Source organism: Tauraco erythrolophus, chromosome 26 (assembly GCF_009769465.1).
Source record: "Tauraco erythrolophus isolate bTauEry1 chromosome 26, bTauEry1.pri, whole genome shotgun sequence".
Taxonomy (NCBI): Eukaryota; Metazoa; Chordata; class Aves; order Musophagiformes; family Musophagidae; genus Tauraco; species Tauraco erythrolophus.
The window spans coordinates 6,005,903-6,027,643 of record NC_141490.1 but is presented as its reverse complement, the minus strand read 5'-3'; the positions used below and the strand labels follow the sequence as shown (position 1 = coordinate 6,027,643).

General features: G+C 45.0%; 1 protein-coding gene across 1 annotated transcript in view; it reads right to left on the bottom strand.

Moving 5' to 3' along the window:
• The window catches only part of APLP2 (amyloid beta precursor like protein 2), a 45,810-nt gene extending 27,767 nt beyond the window's left edge, over positions 1–18,043 (bottom strand). The window contains exon 1 of the mRNA XM_086627053.1: positions 17,963–18,043. Coding sequence (XP_086483179.1) covers positions 17,963–18,043 — 81 coding nt within the window. The remainder of the gene's footprint in view (positions 1–17,962) is intronic.
• Positions 18,044–21,741: the final 3,698 nt, after the last annotated feature.

Below are 21,741 nucleotides of genomic sequence, written 5' to 3'. Positions count from 1 at the left end.
GAATATCACAGTCTCCACAGCTCCTGGGCACGTGCACTCCCTGTTGCACAAGCACGACGAGAGATGCTGGTCCTGGTTAGGTGGCAGAAGGGCTACAAGGCTTAAGAAATCTCAAGAGCCTGCTAGGAACACTCATGCTGCCCATGCTTTCCATCAGGGTTTCTCTGCAGCAAAAGAGAAGCAGAGCTGGCTGGATAAAACCACACAAGATTAAGTCGCTTCAACACTGAAACTCCAGCCTCTAGAATTTATAAGCTGCTGAAAAAAAGCTCTGATTGTGAACTGCATTGACTTGGTGGCCAGAGAACATCCATCAATAGCTGCTGAGGGCATTCACTGCCTCCAAAGATGATGCACAGCCTTTTGCAGGATTGTCTGCAGGTCGGATCAGATTTCCTGCTCCAAAGAGTTAAAACTATTCCGCAACTATTTGCTGCTACACTGGCAAAAAACGCCAGGCAGTGCTTCAAAAGATGACTTGTGCTGTTTGTTTTTAATTAAGCCAAGCCCCTCGCAGGTAATACTGCTTATTAAATCAGAATGCACAGTCCCTATCCAGATAAATTGTTTCCCACCTTTACTGAATGAAAGAAAAAGGTTTTTCTGGATTTTTAAGAAAAAAACAAACACATTTCCTACTCTATCTGGAGCGCAACCCAGCAGCTCTTCCTATGCCAGTGTATATCCACAGATATGGAGGACAGAAATTGAACTCTTTCAAGACCACTGAGGAATTCTAACAGTTCCTTTGATACAAAAGCACTGCCACTGCCTACAGAGTTGAAGTTCATGGGCATTTCTCCTTCCATAAGGAAAGTCTAGCCCTTGGCAAAATGAAAATAAAAAACTGAAAGAAGAGATGTTGCATTCACAAACTCCACCGCTGCTGGCTGACGCAAAGGGTTAAGCTGAAGCTTTTGGAAGAACAGCTGGGTTGGGATTGGTCTCCACTGCCGCACATCCCTTAAACCTCATGTTCACCACCATGCATCTCACCTGAGAATTAATGCTTTGTGGCAAGCTAGCATCCAGGAAACCAAAAAACTTCAGTTAAAAAGTGAGGGAAGCTGGCAAAGGGACTTGATGCACAAGAACTTCTGAACAGAATACTTAAAATTCCCCTGCTTTTGGATTTGTGACTTGTAAACATGAGCAGAGCTTTCAAAGCGTGCTTCAAATTGTGTTTCACGCTTTGTTTTCCTTAGCTTTTCTTCCTGCTTTTATTCGGCAGATAGGTGGCTTGAACCCAGGAAGGGTAATGAATGCCTGATGCAGCAGGCAGTAAATCTACAGACTAGCAGCTCATCCCAGCTTTATTGCTTTATTTTTTTTTAAATTGCTGATAATTACAATAATGCACACGGGCAGGGGTCCAAGACAGGAAGAATTATTGTCTGCAGGCAGATCTGGTGTGAGCTGATAATACCAGCCTGTGTTTGCTTTCGAATTTAAATGGCAGAAATCTCAGTAAAGCAGTCTTTGGCTTACTTTAACTTGCTGGAAGGGGTGGAGTTCTCATCTGCTCGTCCTTTATTGACTTTTGTGGCAGAGGATTCTGCACCAGCAGAAAACTGGGGGCCAAGGCAGGAGCTGGCGTGCTGCAGTTTATATTTAGATCGCTGCTCTTCATGGCTAACGTGCAGCCTCCAACACTTGAAGTTCAGCGACAATAATCCATGTACTTTTGTACATGCTGACAGCAACCGGAGGATGACAAAGACCAAAACACCGCTGGAGCCTGAAGCATTCCCACTTTTGCACCTTCCTCTGCCTTTCTACAGGGAAAAAGGGGGGATTTCCAAGCGCCTGTGACTCACGGGCGGCTTTGCTGCCCTTGAAATTTGTGCTAATGAGGCAGCGGATTATTTCACTCTCCTCCTCTGGTTTATCATGCTCCACAAACCAAGTCCACACGAGTCATTGGGCAGATAATCTGCCTGTCAGACATCAGCACTCAGGAACTGCCACGTTCAGATAGGGAAAGCAACAGCACAGGCAGTACTGGTGTGTAGCTGGTTCCAGGGAGCAGCGATCAAATTCAGCGAAGCCACGATTCGGCGTAGTCTCGGCTTCCTGAGGCTGTTTGCGTAACGTGGTTGCCTTTGGCATCCTCTTTCCTACCCCCGGAGAGACAAAGTTCAGAATAACTCAGTGGGAACATTCCCTGAACAAATGTTACTGTACCAAGAACCATGGAATTTAAAAAAAGATTAACTGATATGCCTCCAGCTTTCAAAACTAAAGTTTGCGGGTAAGGGCTGGGACTGGAAGAGCTCAGCACAACAGCCACCCTAAAAATATAGGGCTGAGAGAAGACATAGACAGTACTACTAATCCCTGTTCCTTGCAGGGGGGTTGGACTAGATGACCTTTGAAGGTCCCTTCCAGCCCTAACTATTCTATGATTCTACTATGCCTTTAGTAATCCTTACACAGTGCACAGGTTGGTCCAAATATCCTTCATCAGCCAGGCTACAAGGACATCAGGAATAATTTCCACGCAAAGTATCTGATGGCTGCACTTAGGGCCACTTCCTTCCCCTTTTCAGCACAACACGGTAACAGGAATGTTGAAAGCACCTTTTTTTATGGAGAGATTCTAAGTCGTATCACGGCACGAGGAGCGAGACCTGTTTGTTACTGGGCTAAACTATGGCACAAAGTCAAGCGACTGGTCTAAGGTCACCCGTCGGTGGGCTCAGCCCAGTTTAATCCTCAACTCCTCATCGCTCCAATCTGTGTCATCGCTCTGTCTCGCACAGCAAGACTAATTAGTGCTTTCCCACATGAATTACTCGGGCATCCGAACCACAGATGCCTTGCTAGCTAGCCAGCAAGTGAGAAGTGCAGCACGAGTTCATCTTTCCACTAAAGACCTACCAAAGAAACGAGCCACGGGGCAATTCTGCCATCCTGGACAAGTGGAAAGGAGGTCCAAAACACAACGTAAGAAAAGGAGCTGTGATTTAATAGTGTTTCATTCTGCTTAGGAAAAATATCTGGCGCTCCTTTCAGATCTAACGTTCGTTACTGAGCTGACCCTTAATTGGGACTATCCCTGTTGATAGCACAAAGGCTTCACTGACAGCACACGCACGGAGTACCACCAAGATACACTATTTTGTAAGTAACTTCTCCATGTGGTTAGATAACAAGTCCCTCCTTTCCATCTTAAGGCACTTGAGCTACATGAGAGTTAGTGAATATAATCACTGTGGTTACCGGGATACCGAGATTCCATAATACACAGGTCAGTACATTTCCAAAATCTTTCATCGCTTCAAAACAATTTGTTCATGGCAAAAATAACTTCTGGACTAAAACTCATCACAACTCACATACACACAGCAACTTGTCTACCAGTTTTCTTAGTGGACAAAACCAACAGGAATTTATTCACATCAGGCAGGCAAAACCCCAACTTTTACTATTGATTCAAAGTGATTTACCGTTCCAGGGGGAAACAAAATCAAACCAAAAAACCTTCCCCAAACCAGCACGAATATTTGTTTTAGAGATATCGTGAAGCTCACTGGGAGCTTCACAAAAAAGTCTGACACAGAGAGACCACTGCAGGAACCTGTGGTTTACTCGGTCTAACCATGCCTCTAACCACTCGAATGACTTGAGATAAAAAGGCTGCACAGATTATGTTTTTATCCAACACACAAGTACCCAAGAAGTAAGCAGGAAATTGAAGGGGACATTTTAACAGAGCACCGAGAATTTGAAGTGGCAAGGAAAAATACTTGGAAAAAAAAAATGCAACACAAAGGACAAGTAGCACGTGGGAATGGAGCTTGGTTTTGGTTTCAACCATTTGTGAGCTCAAGTATCCCCCCCTTAATAGATGTTTTTTTGGTATTATAGACTGGCTATTCATGTGCACAGGCTGTAATTGTTTTGGAACGTGATAAAATACTCATTTGGTATCTCGAAATCCTGCAATTGAGCCACACATGAACTTCCCTATAGCATACAGGAATAATTCAACAGCCATTGCTCTAATCCCACTGAAACTCTGCGCGTCATGCTGATCGCTTCCCACCCCCAAATTCACAATCTTCTGGAAAAAACCCAACCCAAATTAATAGGCAACTCTGCCCTCCAAACAGTCCAGATGAAACTTCATATCTGGAAGAAGAAACCATGAGGTTTCTGTGCCTTGGCTCTCCAAACCACGCTAAGGACCATCTTTTGAAAACAGGAAACCCACAGCTAAGATACAGGGCTGCCTTCATCTCTGCTGCTGCTCCCTGAGCTCTGGCAAGTGTGTGCTGAACCAGACCAAAATTAACAAGCTACCAAAAAAAATGATGGGACAGCCTTGCTGTTTTCAGCATCCAAAACTGAGTATATGTTTCTACCCAAAATTTTTAAAGTTCTGTCAAAAGCACAGATTAATTCTACACATTATAGGTCTATGAAGACAGCCAGCAGTTAGTAGGTACTACCAAGAACGGGGAACTTAACTCTAGCTCTTATTAAATATATTTAGGAAATAATGCAAATTAGGATTTTAAACCAAAAACATCTCCCCACGCACCTTCCCCCGCACCACCTCCTCTTATTTATTCTGAGATCTGCTTACGGCTTGTTACGGAGCATCTTTCTGGCAGCAACTTACACCGTTGCTCACACACAAATCAAAATCTTTTAAGAACCATTAATGTCTAGGGGTGCAGAAATCAGTGCTTAAAAAAAAAAATAAATCTGTATTTGCTGTTTAAAGATTGCCATAATGATGAAGTTTTATTCAGCTATAGTAAATGATTTTTTTTTTTTCTTAAATAGAAAACTTCAGTATGAACATTGCCCCAAGAAAGCGTAGTTTTCAGTTGGCTGCTCCTTAGGAAAACGTTCCTATCATGTATGGCTAAAAAATAAATGGAAGAGAATTAACGTAGCAAAACCACCTCAAATTCTCACCAAAAAAAAAAAGGTCTTTCATTTTCCTGATGGCAGCTACTTTTGATGCCAGTAAAAAGCAATAAAACCGAGGAAAGGCTGCCAGTTTTCTTCCACTACTGCTGGCAACCTGGAGGTGAGCAAACAAGCACGCAAGAGCAGGATGAAGAATGACAAGCGACACCTTACTCCAGTAGCAAAGAGGCTGAAGTGTGGGAAGATGGCTCGGAGCAACACTTCTCACTTCCAAGAGTCAGATGGCAAAAGCTTACTTGTTTATTTTTAAGCTTGTCACCCAACAGCCAAACATCTCTCAGAAGGATCCTGGTACTAATAGCAGATTTTAAGCTCAAATCTCACAAATTCCTTCCTTCTTGCAAAGCAGAGGATAAAAGGTGGACTTCTGCCTATCCCCTAGAGCCCAAACTCCCAGATTTAGCAATCTGACACGAGAGATGTCACACGACAAATGCCTTTTCAAGTAGCCCTAAAGTTTTGTCAGCAGCAGGGTCACAGCAAGTGAAGGAAGGACCTCAGTAATGGCTTAATGGATTCCACTTTTTTTTACTCTTTAAAAGCAATCCTGACTAATTTAGCAGCATTTTATTTCTGCAGCATTAATTTATCAGCTGGGGTTTAATAGTCACAGCGTCATATCGTGGCCAGGCCAGCAGACTGAAACTCTAATAGATGTATCAAACAGCTCCTTTAAGGGAAGCAATGGATCTCCACCTAGAAACTGCTTAATGCTATTAGACAATTAAGTAGTAATTTATAGCACAGACTAAAGCTGGCTAGGTTCAGATCACCTTGACTGATTTTGCTGATCCAGAAAATAAAACTAGTTTAACAGAAGCTAGCCTAGAACCTCAAATATTCCAGGGCTGTCATTGCCTGGCATTTAACTGGCTCTGTAGGTTGTACGAACACACCTGATATCCATACGTGGAGTTTTATAGCTCCATCAGATTGTGTAGCACTGCACGGAAATAAACCAGAACTTTTATCTTTGACAAAATGAGATTTCAAATTGTTAGCAATTTTTGCCGAGTTTCACCGGGAAGAATGATTTTTTGCACACACTGACACCTATTTCTTTGAGGTTTCCTTAAGCATTTGCTGGAAATTTTCGAGGTAGGGGATAGAAAGCAGCACTTTCTTCATTTCTGTCTACTCAATCGAACATTAGATGGGTGGAAGAAGTTATGTACATAACCATCAGACACCTGATGGTCAGTGCTTTGATGAATTTTGGGAAATGTGACGCTTCAGTGAGGGCTTTGAAGCACAAAACCATCACGAGCTGAAAGCTTTATTACAAACGTGGAAACAAAAAGTGCCTCTTGTGCAACAGTGAGGGAAATCACTCTTCGAAAAAGAGCACGCAGAACAGTTTCAGACAACCTAGTTCTGCCTCAAAGAGGCAGTTTATGCCAAGAACTTCCACAGAAACTCCTCTTCAAGGTCTTGGAAAGGTTCTACTATTTCATTTTTTGAAAACCCTTTGTCCAGACTGGCCATCTTAGCAGCAAAACGATTTTATTTTTTTTTCCCCCCTAAAGACTCAGCATCCACCAGCTGGAGGAACAGTAAAATAAAACTTCAGGATGCGTTGTTTTGAACACAAGGATTTCAAACAACTCTCTCATTTCCCCATTTGGAAAAGGCTGTTAGACAGGACAAGAGGGGGACTGTTGACTTGTCCTTGGAGAAGCTTTTTTGCCTGCTCAGATGCTCTCGTCCAACCCAACAGACACTTGAGTAAGAAATAAATAGAAGGTCCGCTGTGACAAACAAGTTTTACTTTCCTTGACCCTACAAGCAGATATGGACAGCGATGGAAACGCTGACTTAACAGGCAAATCCCATCAGCAGGACAGCGATCGGAGGGCAGATTGATTTGTGTATCGATGCGACAGGCCGCTCACCATTTTCCTAGCCATAGGCTGAGTAGTTTCAACAGAGCTTTCTCAAAGCCAAAGGATGAAAAGGTTGCATAAATTCCTAACCCCAGGGAGCAGTGGTTTCGATTTTCACTAGTTGACTTCAGACACGGCCCACTAAGGTGGTTTTTTAATTCAGGAACACAGCACGTGACAGCTAGAGACATAACTCATTCTCATCTTCTTATTTTGGACATCTTAACAAAAAATAAATTATCACTGAGAGCCCAAGTGAGCTCCTTAACAGACTACGTCTTAATTATCTTTGAGGCAGCCTCTCCCTGCACAACGCCCAGCTAGCCCAGACAGCGGTGACACCAGTACTACACGAATTTGTATTCTAAAGCTGGGAACTTTTAGAAGACTCGAAGAACATTGCACTGAGAATTTTTGTAGCTGGTTGCAATACCAGTTTGTGGAGGAAAACAGGTTAGGTAACTGGCACAACACGAATTCATGTGTGTCGAGGCTGTGTGGCAATTCTAAAGCCTCGACAGCAAAGACAAATAGACTATCTGGTCACACCATTCCACTACAGGTCCCTACAATTTTAACTTTCACTCAAGAGCCAAGGTGTTGCAGAGGGGACAAACTACTCGTTCATACACAGGAGAGAAAAAGAAAGCAAGAAAGTGTGTGTGCAGACAGCAGTAGGTCGAGAGTTTCCACATGCACCCTCAGTCCCAGTCTCATCTTTCTGCAAGATGAGCATTTGAAATTTGGCTCGAGTTGAACACATTCACATCCTGATGCGTTCCAACAGATCGTACCACTCCAGCATGTTCAGTCTGCCTGTATCTTTATTCTGTACTTTACACGACATGTGGTGTATTTTGCAGCTTAACGACTATTTTAATCCTCTCCAGCATTGAAGAACGTCATCCTAGATGCGATGCAGATACATATTGTTAGATGGATGCTGCTCAGAGATGTATTTGAAGAGAGATTCCAAAGCACAGAAGTCATTCCAATGCAAATATTACACAACAAAAATCTCTGCTTTACTTGATCTGGAGTATTTAAGGCTAGCTGCTATAAACAGTAAAAATCTACCAGCCCCCTGTTACAGCATGAGAAGCAGCTTACAGGCAGGTCAGTAGCATCCTCTTAAAAAAAAAGAATAAAAAATGAGTAACTATGTAAGTGGCAATGCATCTCAAAGTCAACACCAGGGGAATAGCTGCTGAAAGTTTAGCTACAAACAGCTATGCGCATTAAGCCCCTCTTAGACTGTGAACTTTGCTGCCAGCTGTGGCTCACTCTTTGTTATGACCTCAGTTATCATCAAAATAAACGTAATAATCACAGACTATGAAATAAAACAACAGAGCAGCATGAGTAAAGCTCTCAGCCACTTACATAACAGGGAATGACAATTTGACTTTTTGCAAAAAAATCTTCAAGGACAGCAACAGCAAACGCAAAAAGCCAAACTGAAACCAAAGCAAACGAAGAGAAGTCATCTTTGCTTTCGCCCGGAACAAAAGGCCATTTAGTTTTAGAAAGCCGTGCTCCTCGCCTCTTCTAGAACACAGATGAAGCTTGCAGCACAAAGTTTTGTGGGTATCTTCCCAACATTCTTCTCTGGAGCGAGCAGTTCAGCTGTTGGCATACGCACAACTAAAGTGTGACACTGGCCATTTCGGAACAGTAATGCTCCTGAAATACCTCAGCATCTATTACAAAAGGACTACAATGATGCATTCTAGTCAGGGCCCTGCAATGAAAGAGGGAATTAACATGCTACAGATGCCCTGTGGAAAACCTCCCATATACTTTGGAAAGTATTCTTCTCATCACGCTAATTCCCACGTGGAGCAAAGTTGCAAAAGCTTGCTCGATATAACTGAGCGTTAACAAATCCATCCAAACCTAGGAATTTCAGCCTCAACTTCAACATGCCTTTTGTCTCTATTGCAGGTTTTACATTTAAGCAAATCTGAAAGACTTCCTGCCATCTTAACAGCCCTGCTACATTACGAATCCAGCTCTTCTCCTTAGTCTTCCTCGGAGCCACGTTGCTGAGCAAAGGACCTGGTGGACAGGGAGAGAAGGCAAAAGGACTTCGAGGTGATCAGCCGGTTGACGTTTCTGTCTTTGTCTCTTAACCTGAGGAACGAAGACATTCTGAAGCAAGATGCAAGCATTTAAAACGAAGGATTAATTTATCCAAACCACTACGCACAGAACAGTGCTACAGATTCAAACGCCGGTAACGGATTTCGGCTCTTGTGTTCACTGCAAGTTCTTACTCACAAACTCAAATCCATCTTGTACGCACGTACAATGAAAAGACCAATAAAACCAAAAGCACAAGCATGTAGCCAGAAGGTGAGGGACCTAAGCAAATCACAAGCTGTGATCCAGACCGCAAAACCAGCTGCAGACAACGCAAGAGATAGAGCAGTGCAAAATATTACATCGCATCAAGCCTGCACTCTGGCAGGCCATTCATCTCCTGCCTTTGTTATTGGGAAATTGCTTCCGAGAAAGCGGCTGTTGCCCTAAACAGAATACCCACATACTGACTGGCTTTGTTGCAGAGCAAGTATTGATGCAATTTGAACAAGACACCATTTATCAGGAGTGACGGGAGCAGGAACGCTCTTTTTTCTTGTTTTTTAAAGCCTCCAGCGAGTCTCTTTTGCCGAGACGTGATGCTCCGTCCCAGCCCCAAGCTTCACACATCTACAGGAACACCTGAACTCCATTCCCTGAACCCCATCGAGAACTCACTCGGCCTCTTCTGGGGTCTGGCTCTTGCCCAGTTCAGCCCACAGCACCGTGTACATCTGTGTCTGAAGGCTGAGCTCTAACGCACCCACGCGTCGCAAACACAAATGCCCAACTTTTTTGGCTGGCTACCAAGAAAACCAAAACCTTCTCCACTGCTGAGGCTACGAGGCTCCACTTCAAGACTCAGAAAATGAAGCAGTCATCCGAAACCCCACAACTCAAACTACTCAGAGGCACTTAATCTTATTCCAACAGTCCAAGTGGGAGCTGCGAGCATCCTGTGCCATTCCCGAGCAATAACGGGTTTCCACGATAACGTGGACCCTCAACAACTTCTCCGTTTCCCTTTTGTGCAGCGACATTTAAGCACATGCCTGAGCTCTGCCATACCCTCCACCTGAGAATTAATCTTCTAACGGGCTCAGCTTGGATCCCGATGCCGGTTCATTCTTCAGGGTTTCTAAACGTGGATGGGATCTCGCTGCGTGAAACGAACCAGACATCACATCCCATTTCTTCAGCAAGGGCTTTGATAAATTATGCAGAGAAAAGACTCACGTTCAAACGCCGAAACACTCCCAGGGAACTCGAGCCACAGGTTTGAATCAACATTTTGCATTTAATCTTTTGAGAGGAATACTTAGGAGATTAAAGCAAATCTGCCCCTCTCTATTTCAGGCCACAATTACTGTAAGACTACCAGCGTTAAGAAGTCAACCGCCGTTTGGTATTAGTGAATTATACTAATTCATGCAGGTTCCTCTAGGGCCATTTTTGGCAAGTTACTAGTCCCAATATGAATGGGAAAAGATTAAACACCGATAAAAACACTCTGCTACTTCACTCGGACCTGGCAATGTGTCCTGCCAAGTCCAAAACCATATAGAGAATCTGGTGATTAAAAGCTTTGTGCTGGAGGCTACCACATGCCTAAGCAGACACCAGCTTCCGTTGTGAATACGCAATCCAAATCCGCTTGAAATCCAACAGGAGTGCATCATGTTTGTTGTAACAGATGGCATCGGCAAGATTTTTCTTCTTGCTGCTGTCACTTCACACTACGCAATGACATCGTAAGTAGTGGGATTCGTCCATCCGAAATCCGAAACAATAGGGACAAAGCTTTTGGCAGGGAGCTGGAGCTAAAAATAACAGAAGAGCCTTTAGAGAAAAGCGCAAAGATCAAAAACGCAAATGTTTGGCTTCTGGTTTAAGCATCTCAAAGTTAGCATAGGGCAACTCCTGGAAAATATAATCATAGAATGGTTAGGGTTGGAAGGGACCTCAAAGATCATCTAGTTCCAACCAAATACCAAGTAGTTTACCAAACCTCTGCGTCACCTTTGCAAGAACATCATGAGATGATGACTTCTGAGGTCTCCTCACTGACTATTTTAGTGACCCAAGCACAGCACCTGCACAGGAAAATGCAACCCCCTGTTACAGCAGAGAGTTAACACTCTCTCTACTGCAGGAATTAAAAAACTCAAACCACTGACCAACACCTCAGAACGTATCAGACATTTGAAAATAAAACCTAAGCAGCAAAAGGTTGTTGGAAGAAAAGACCTACATGAGTATGGGAAGTTTCAAGGTTAAACACTACTTTTATTTAAACATGAAGTCACCAGTTAGGACATGGTAATTAGCTGCTCCTCAACGGAAACTTCACTAAGGATCAACCTACTGTCACAGTAAGGAGGAACCACAGCCCAGACATCTCCATGTGCTTGTGTGTCTGTCCGTCTGTCCTTGACCTGACTCAGAACATACTTTTGACTGATGTAATTTTGATAGGAAAAAAGCTTATTGTATGAAATTACTTAAACGTGTCACTGAGCCACAGCCTGGAATCCGAGTGCTGAAGCACAGTTATCATCCACGCTGCACCTCTGCACGACACCACGCATCAGTCCCACCATGCATAGTCGAGGTGAACCCGTAACGTGATGACTCAACGCCTTACCCCGGAGCTAAGACACACATAGCTTCACCAAAACTACCAGGAAAGAAGAGTCAGCTCCCACCTTCTGTGGTTTCTGTTGGGTTTTTTTGTTGGGGTTTTTTTTTTCAGGCTGCATCTAAATTATGCTGGCAATTTTTAAGCCCTTCTTATTTGGTGACTTGAAAAACCTGGAACTCAAAGTCATCGTTTCATAACAATTTTCAGTTAGTCTCAAAACACAGAAAAGCCATCCGAGCCAAACAATTATTGATTTGTTCTCCTCTGTAGACTTCTCTGAAGCTTGGGCACTGCATGGCATGACAACTTCAGGCCCTGCTTCGTAAACCGAAGGGCTTGTCCAGCCACAGCAACCTATGCGTACAGGAAATCCTAGTAGTCAAAATAACTCATGGAATTGTCAGAGGAGGAATCCCCCAGAAAGGCACTTGCAAAACTCTGTAGCCAGACACTGTTCAGGAGGCTTCAAAACTAAGAATTCCCCCAAAGTACCACTAAAAGATGTCACTGCAAGGCTTAAAATCTTTAGAAAAATATCTGCAGGGGAAAAAGACACCTCAAGTGATGCCATTTCCTTGGGGTCAACACACCAACATCGTGGTAGCCCAAAAGCAGCAGTCCTCACTGTGCCTACTGTGCCAGTTTGGCCAGGAGAGATCAAGCCTTGATCTCTAAAATGGATGAAGAAATACATACACGCACGTTCAGGAACCAGGTACGCCTGTAACAGAAAACAAAATACTTTCTGGAGGGTGGTGAGGCACTGGAACAGGTTGCCCAGAGAAGTTGTGGCTGCCCCATCCCTGGCAGTGTTCAAGGCCAGGTTGGATGAGGCTTTGAGCAACCTGGTGCAGTGGAGGGTGTCCCTGCTCATGGCAGGGGGGTTGGAACTAGATGATCTTCGAGGTCTCTTCCAACCCAAACCATTCCATGACTAGCATGTAGCTAAAGATAAAAATCAAAAATGTCTAAATTTGCACCAGAACATGATCACGGCTGACAGCACAAAATATGCCAACCAAACGTTCTAACTACATTTAATACATATATGGGTCGATCTCTCAAAAATAACAAACACATTCTTTTCCCCACTGGCTATGCACAAAACATCCACTCTAGCACTTCAACACGAAGTGCTGGTAAGCAGCTTAGCCGCACGCGTGTCTGGTCAGGTGGACACCTGACTACATAAAGCCAAGCGGGCTGTGTTTTGCTGTTAGAAAGATTAGTTTAGCACCATTTGCAGAACACGAGTATTTTGTCCATTCGTCTCAAGTTCAAACTTAAACAAAAAACATCAACTCAATCAGCCTGCGGAGCAAGCATTAGAACTTATTGACCATTTAAAAGCCAGGCTAGAAGGTGACTTTGACTTCTGTCTCCTTTTGCATGTGGATTTTCCATGTTCTCGCATGAGGCAGAAGAGCTTAGAGAAAGTGTAGTCAGAAATATATATTTAACTCCAACTGAGAAGGCAGATGGGGGTGAAGGTAGTAAATCTAGTGCTGAACAAGTTGGGAAAAAAAAGAAAAGTGTTATCTGCATGCAAGATCTCCATGAGGAGTACATCCCCGCTTACAGTTGCTGGGATTCCCACATTAAAAGAAGTGCAAATCTAATGTTAAGAAATTACTCTCAAAAGAGGCAGCCAAACTGTTTCTCCAGAAATGCACGTTTCCCTGTGCACTGCCTCATTGGTTTCTGTCCCCTATAGCACCCAACCTGAAGCACGACCTGCTCTATGTACCTAACGGTAGCCACACGCCGAAGTTCCCTTTTGGCCAACTGATTCCAAGGAGGAGCCACCAGCTCTCCTGAACCAGAGGAAAGGATTAAGTATGCCATTTTGGTCAACGCGATAATTTACTCCGCTCACACCTTCATTCTTAGTGCTTTATAATGCACACTAGTAAGCAGACAATAAGCATCTCTCTATATATACATCTCTCTCGCCCAAAGTTACTTTGAGACTTTGCACAATATTTGCACTTTTAGAGGTGAAAGGGGCAATCTCTCAAGTCCAAAGCACAGTTCCAAATTAGAAGCCTTATGGAATGGTTTCTAGGCCATTGCAAGTATTTGAAGCATTCCAATTAAGAGCGAGCATCACCTTAAATTAACAGTAAGTTTCAGAGGTGCTGACTGCACGAACTAAAAATCAATGACATGAAGTTCTACTGCACGTAAGTAGCACGAGAGCAAGCTGAAGGATTACATCAATTTGGAAAACCCAAGTACTTAACGAGAAGAGTCTGAAACGCCAAAGTACAGAAACAGATGTAAAGTCTTTGTTATTCTAACAAGAGAGAGATGTGGTGAGGTACTGGAACGGGTTGCCCAGAGAACTTGTGCCTGCCCCATCCCTGGCAGTGTTCAAGACCAGGTTGGATGAGGCTTTGGGCAACCTGGTGTAGTGGAAGGTGTCCCTGCCCATGGCAGAGGGGTTGAAACTGGATGATCTTTGAGGTCCCTTCCAACCCTAACCATTCTATGATGGTCATGGAGAGCGTATTTCTCTTCTATTTTCAACTGAAGAACAAGGTTGTGCTTTACATACATTTGCAGAAGCAGATGCTGCAGTCAAAATAACTTATGTTGACAAGATTGAGTCCACACGCCTCCGAAAGACACGTACTCAGGAAAAATGTAGGATTTTTAGAAGCACCAGCTAGAGAGAAGCACAACTGGTACATAGAACACGGACAGTGCATTAATCCTTTCTTGCACTACGAGGTGCACATCCAGCTGAAGCCTCCTACGGAGTAAGTTTTGAATAACCCAGGTGACGCAATGAACATATTAACAAAAAAATCATTTAATCGCCGGCAGAGATATTAATGCCTAAAATCACCTTTAAGACAGGTCGTAAGTATTTCAGATGTAAAACAAGAAGAGATGAAAACCTTCTCCAAAGAGCGGGGCTTACCTTCACGTGGCATTCTACAACGCAGCAGAAATTCCAGAGGCTCCCTGCAACATCAGACATCCATCTGATTTGCTTTTTTTTCCTTCTATGTATCTCTGCTTCGGAGAAGCTTTTGCTCAGGCTCAGAAGAGGCGTTGCACACAGTCACTTTTCATAGGAAACTAAATTTCCTAACACTTACTGGGAAGGGAAGTTTTAGGAACTGAAAGCAAACTGAAGGCCACATGCTCAGGACTGGAATTTTACTGAGCTGTTCCTACCCACGATTTCAACACAGAAGTGGAAATTTCCCCTAGGTGGAGTTCTTTGTTCAATGCAGCAGGCAATCAGAAGTCCCTAAGGTCTGCAGAAATGGCACAAGGCTGATATTTTCCTCGGTGAGGATTTAAGCACACAATACAAAAATAACAACGTGAAATGCACAATTCTGCTATAAAATGCACCCTTGGGGTTGGTGTTTTTTTTTTTCCTCACCTCAGATCCTGGTAATTTGAAACAGGCAGGTAACAGACGTAAGTGTTCAAGACAGCTTTGGGAAAAGACCACCAAAACCAGAGGTGATTAAAAAAAAGCAATATTGAGCCTGCATCGCCTCAGATTTCATTATTCAAAAAGGTCAAGTGATAAAAAAGAAACTTTGCATCTTTAAAGGCCTTAAGGTCTCAGCAGAAGTAGTTTATCACTGGAATACAGATCAAATTAGAATAGATTTATTTTCTTTTTCCAGTTGGCATCAGCGTCCTATTTGAAGTTCTTGGGGACTTCACAAGCAAAACACAGCCGTTACTGAATTCAGACACAACCCTAGGACACATACTATGGAAAAAAAAATATTAATTCCTGGGTATCAGTGATTTCTCCAAGCTCTTCTATTCCAATTCATTTGGAGGAGAGATTGTCTACGGTTATCTGCCATCAGCACACAACGATCTGAAAGGGAGACTGACTGTCACCGATGACAAGCCCCTGGGAACGCCCTATTAAAAGGTTCACATACTCAAAAATTTAAAAAGAAAATATCTGCCACTCCCCTTCTCCGTGCAAGAAAGACAGAAAAACAAATTGTAGTCGATAAGAAGATTAGCGGGTGTTTCAGGGACAGGGACTGGCAGCTAAGATAATCAAGCGAAAGAAAATCCACCTAATGGGACCGTGCCAATCCAACTAAACTAATAATTGCAGACACTGCTATGCGTTTTCCTTAAATCCAGTGCACTTTCAAACGTTATCTTTATTATTACAAAAAAATAACCAATACCTTGCATATTTTTCATCACGTTACCTGACAGCATCCAGTAACGATCACAGTATCAAACCCAAAAGCAGTAACCATTTCGCTTCCTAAGTGTCGTGATACTATTCTTGAGAAAATCTCACAGCTCGAGAGCTGCCATCCCCCTTAGACAAGACAATGGGAAGAGGACGCAGCCAAAATAAGAATTAAAAATGTCACAGCTGACATTTTGTGTCAGCGGATCAAAGCGGCTGCGGCGCCTTCAGAGGGTGCAGAAATCCTGCAGCAGGAATGGCCGAGCGGATTGAGGAGGGACGGAGGACATCCTGCTGCACTGGCGGAACCCCACGCCAGAAGCGACCCGTGCCGGCAGAGACCAGGCTGCTGCAGGTTGGGAGCCAACCCCGCAGCCTGTAAAACCAACCCCATCATCATCCTCTGGAAAAGAACGAGGCAGAAAGGGTTTCACTGCAATCCTTTGCCAAGAGGTCAACACCTCCATTCTCCGGAGCCACCAGCCCCTCCTGCGGTGCCGAGGTGTGACGTTGGTGCCCTCCCCCCTGTGCCAAACCCTTTGCCAATCCTGGGATCTACTTCATCAGATGCACACAAAGCTTTGGAATAAAATCACACCTACGCTCGTTTTCCAACCCGGCATTTTGTAGCACACACGTCCATCAGCAGCAGCTTCCAGAAGGGATGTGCATAGCAGCCGAATTTGTCTCGGATATGACGGAGGAAGTGACCCACGGCTGGAGGAGTTTCCAAACAGGTGCAAGAGATTAGATTTAACCCGGCCACCGCGGAGCAGCCAGGAAAAGTCCCCTGCCACCAAGGCAAGGCCAAGTAACCTGATCGTGGCATTAGCCGGGCTCCCTCAGAGCAGCCCTACCCAGCGTTAACTTATCTCTCCTGCAAGATAACCTTCTTTTCCAAAGAAAATTATCACCGCCTTCCATGGGTTTACAGAAATCTAACAGGAAGGCTGGTGCGAAGTAGGTGGAATAGCAGCTGAATAAGTAAAAGTCATTGACCAGACTAACTTCACACGACACAAACTAAAAATATTGAAGAGCCATGTTGGTAAATACCACTATCAGATTTTTGCATCGCACCGAGGTAGATGTTCTGCTTAACCCAGCTTGTTAAATTTTACTGGGAACTGTCAAATCAAGCCATTCACCAGCAGCCACAAGCCTCTTTATCCACGGATGCAGCCGTTTTGCATTTCCAAACAACATCCAGGCGTAGATTATTAAACTCTATTTACGTGCCATGTTTAAAGCTCAGCGTGTATTTCGCTACGTTACAGCGTGAAGTTTTGCAACCGAGATTTTTTTTTTTCCTTCCCATCTTGTCGTTTAGATAGCTAGATTACCCAAAGTTTTTATTTTTCGGGATACAGTTAGAATTTCCCCCCTTCCCATCACTTCCATACATAGAAATACGAATGTAATATATATATTCTGATAGATAACACATGTGTGTGCATGTATATATGATCTGCAGCATCCAAGCTGTTTTTACACCAAATTTACACTCTTTACGCTTGGCTGGAGCATCCCCCCAAAAGAAAAGGTAACAGTTAAGGATCCCGAAGGTTTATCCGGGATCTCTCAAGCGGATTTGTTTCACCAAGCCTTTTCCCCACCGAACTGCCCTCTTGTGAGCTTCTAGACCAATCTGAAGCTCGCGGCTCCTGCCGCCGTGCCAAGAATGCGGAGGTCACTTCTCAAAAAAAACACCCCACCGAAATCCCAGCCATCCCAGTGAAACGAAGCCGCCAAACCACCCGATCTCCGGACGGGTAAGCGAGGGGCGGCGCGCGGCTCGGGAGGGCTTTCCCGAAAACACCCGGAAAACACCGACCCACCGCCGAAGGTCTCGCAGGCGCCGCTCAACCTCCCGCTCCTTCCCCGCGGGCGGAGACACTCCGAAGGCGCCGCTCAGCGTCCTCCGTCCCCCCGCAACCCCCCGGGCAGGTTGACCCGGGCCGATAGCGCAGCTCCCCCCCCCCCCCCAGCCCCTCACCCCCGAACCGGGGGAAAAAAAAACGGGAAAACGGCGAGAAAGTCCCCACCACGGAGCCCGCTTTCCCCACGGCCTCCCCTCCACCCTCCGGCGCCGCCAGCCAACGCCCGGCCCCTCCATCCCCGCGGGCTGCACCGCGCACCCCTCCCGGGGGAAGCGGAGCCGCCCCCGCTGCCGCAGCGGCGCGGAGCCCCCGAGGGCCGCCCGCAGCCCGGACCCACCTCGATGTAGCCGGCGAGAGTAGCCGCAAGGCCGGCGAGCGCCAGGAAAAGCAGGAGCGGGAAGCGCCGCGCCGAACCCATCGCCGCCACCTTCCTCCGCCGCCGCCCAACGCGCTACTGCGGCCTCAGCGCCCCCCGCGGGAGCCGCCTCGCCAGGCCCCGCCCCGCCCCGCCGCACTGGCCTATGGCGGAGCGGCGGGGGAGGGACGGCCGGTAGCCCCCCGGTTGCGGGCCAATCGCCGCGCCCGCGCCTCGGTGAGTAAGGGGCGGTGGGCCAATGGAGACACGCCTCCTTTCCCCACTACCAGCCAATAGGAGGGGGCGCGGGGCGCGCTGCCCTCCCGCCCCGCAGGGAAATGGCGGCCAGAGCTGAGGGCCGAGAGACCCCGGGCAGGGGAAACACCCCCGGGGAGTTTTTACCCCTCTCTTTATTTTTATTTTATTAAAATAAATTTATTTTTTTTTACACGCGAAATTCCTGACACCCAGGAGCCTAAAAGGCTGAGGGGCAGGACGGCGGCTGGCAGCACGGACCCAAAGCCCTCCGGCCTCCTCGCTCCTCCGGGCCGCTGCGGTGAGGCGGCGGTTTGTTGGGGCCATAAAAAGATAACGAGGCAGTTTCCTTATCTAAAAAGAAGATAAAAGAGGTTTCTCCGCTCTAAAAACTGGCTCCATCTATCCCACATTCCTTAAAACCCCTCGCCAGCAAGCTCCAAGCCTTCCCTGCTTCCCAATAAAAACCACAGCAATTGCGCATTTTCTTATTATTTTTTCTTTTTTTTTTTTTTTTTTTTTCTCTCCTTAAAATACAGCTGTTGCAAAAAAAAATCCCAGGTTGCTTCATCCTGCCGGCGTTATCTGGAAGAGACGACTGCGCGCGTGCTGCCGCGCTCTGCAAACACAGCAAAGCTCTCCATAAACTTTAATTAAGCGGGTGTTTATCCCGGCGAGACATCCCCACCTTCTCCCAGTACATCACCACCTTCTCCAGTTCAGGGCACAACAGCCGCTGCCTCCCGTTTCTTCCGAACAACCGGAGCGCAGCGTCGGCTTCTTTCCGCACAGATGTTCTGCCACAGCTGGTGCTGCTGTTTAAGGACACGGGTTTTTATTTCAAAACCCAACTGTGCCAAATTTGCACTGACACTGCTTTAATATAAAAAGAAATTAAAAAGAAAAAAAAAACAACAAACAAGCCCTTCAAAGACAAGCAGAGCTACCAAGCACAGCTGCTGGTAGAGCAGCCCTTCCATACAGGGGCAAAATATTTATTAACCCATTTTCAGTATTTTCTTTGACTTTCACAATGAAGATATGCGTCAGTCAACTCAGGGATGACAAGTGCCCACCTTGAAGATGTAACCACTAAAGATCCCCCTGGTTTCTGTTGCAAGAACATTTTTAGACACGAGACCTTTAGAAATCTGATGTAAACTAACACATTTTAGACTTCTGGGGTTTTAAAGCAATAACAATCAGTGAACTCCTTAGAATGACGTCAGAAAAGTAGTATCCTATAGATTCTATATATTCACTTCCATTTTTGTATGAAAATCCATAAAGCGCTTAACATGGGGTGGAAAAAAAAAAGATCTTTGTACAAAGCGTCGCAGAGTTGTAAAACATTCCTATTCTCAACTTCCATATTCTTTAGTGCCTCTTACAAGTGCTATTTTCTGGAATGGTCGAAGGGAATATTGCTGAAATGTTGCAGATGGGGGTAAATCTGTACCTTAGATCAATAAGCAGCCCAGTTTTAATTAAAACAGCTGACTGGTCCACTAGTCACTTATTATAGTCTCTTCTTTATAGTATTTGAAAACCCTTAAATCTCTTTTACTGCAGTCCTCTGGCATAGATAATTTTCAACTTGGCCAAATTCAGTTGGAAAACGGAGTTAACAAGTTCTTTTTGAAAATTGATACATTTTAATGTAAATATTTTATTGTGCAATGTGAATACATGAGTAAATAGCAGGACATTTCAAGTGAAGCTTTTCCCTTTTCTTGCAAAAGGAGATATTTTTCTTTCTCCCCAGGCCAAAAAGTACAAGCTCTTTATGAATCTATGGATAGGGGCTTTCATTCGAGGCTTAATTTATATAGCCTTTAAAGTGCTATATGAATTAATATACTTTTAATACTTATTATTTACGTAGTGCTTGGTGAGAATTAAAGTTCACAACTCCTCTGTCAGCTAATGCCTTTAGAGGAGGGTGAAAAAGCTGAAAAAAAAGGGCTTGTTAATTTGGAGTACGCAAAGCCTCAATTTTGGGGGCACAGGAGAAGCTGAAGTAGTTGGACGCAGGTTGCTGAGTATCTCTTGTAACCACATCCCAAAGATCTCAGTACAGAGGCTTGCAAAGCATGAGGGCCCCTCAAGAGAGCCTGAATTTCCACAGCCACGGGATGCCAGCGTCAGAGATCGGAGCAACAGCACAACCAGAATACACCCATCCTCTGCCTCAGCCTGTTCAGACACAGTAATTCATGGGAGGACAGCAGCTCTTCACACAAAAGCAAGCAGCATCCCCACAGGCAGCCAGGACACACCAAACAGGCACTGGATTCACTTAGAATGTTTTTACTGAGACAGCCTTGACTGCAACAGCATTATCCTCGTTTTTCTGAATAGCAATTTCAATCTGGTGACTTTTGGGGAAGCCTCTCACCTTCAGTACTACAGCCTTCTCCTTCTACACTGCAGACACACCAGTGTGTAAGAGCCAAAGTTCTGCTGTGAGACTGTAACACACCATATTCCGCTGCAGAAGCAAGACCACCCATCGATGCTCGGTTCACTACCTAAGAAACAAGCAACAAATCAAAGTCTGAAGAATAAAATCATAGAATCACAGAATGGTTCGGGTTGGAAGGGACCTCAATGATCATCCAGTTCCAACCCCCCTGCCATGGGCAGGGACACCCTCCACTACACCAGGTTGCCCAAAGCCTCATCCAACCTGGCCTTGAACACTGCCAGGGATGGGGCAGCCACAACTCCTTGGGGCAACCTGTTCCAGTGCCTCACCACCCTCTGTGTGAAAAATTTCTTCCTGATCTAATCAAAGTCTGCTCTAAATCTAAATATTCCCATTCATATGGAGTCCTCCCTAGGGAAAAAAAAGCCCCCAGAAAAAAAAAGTTCTAAGCCACCAGATCTTGTTCTTTCCATGGTGCTCACCAAGAGCTCTGAATGCAACTAAATTAAAGGAGATGGAGACTGAGTCTCCAGCAAAACGAAAACGTGATTCTAACAGTTGCAAAATCCCAAACACTTCCAGCAAGGAGGTGGTTGCTTTCAGACGAGTACTAGTCAACGCAGAAACGGAGGTTACACTGCTGCAGGTAAGCTGACACTCACACTGGTCATGGTTCATTTAGCACACAGATACATTCCAGATGAGAACTTGCAGTTATCCATTGCCTGTGACAACACCACCACTTTGCAGGAATGCTGCAAGGCTGCAGCATTCCCTAGAACACCTTTCCCATTGTTAACTGTTAGGTAGGTGGCAGCTTTCCGAATTCCAAGAATTCTATTTTATATGCTTCATTATTCCAGGGCTTTTAGTGCCCCTTTCCCAGCACACCTGTGCTAACAAAGTACTGAAAATCTCATCCTCACCTTCAGCTGCTACTGTTTATTCTAGAAGAAACACTTCAAGTGAATACCTCTGCCCATTATCACTTGCAAGACCACTACTCTGTTGACAGAAAGAGCAGATTTATGACTGCAAAAACGCGCCCTGAAAGGGCAATGTTAATCTCTTGATAAAA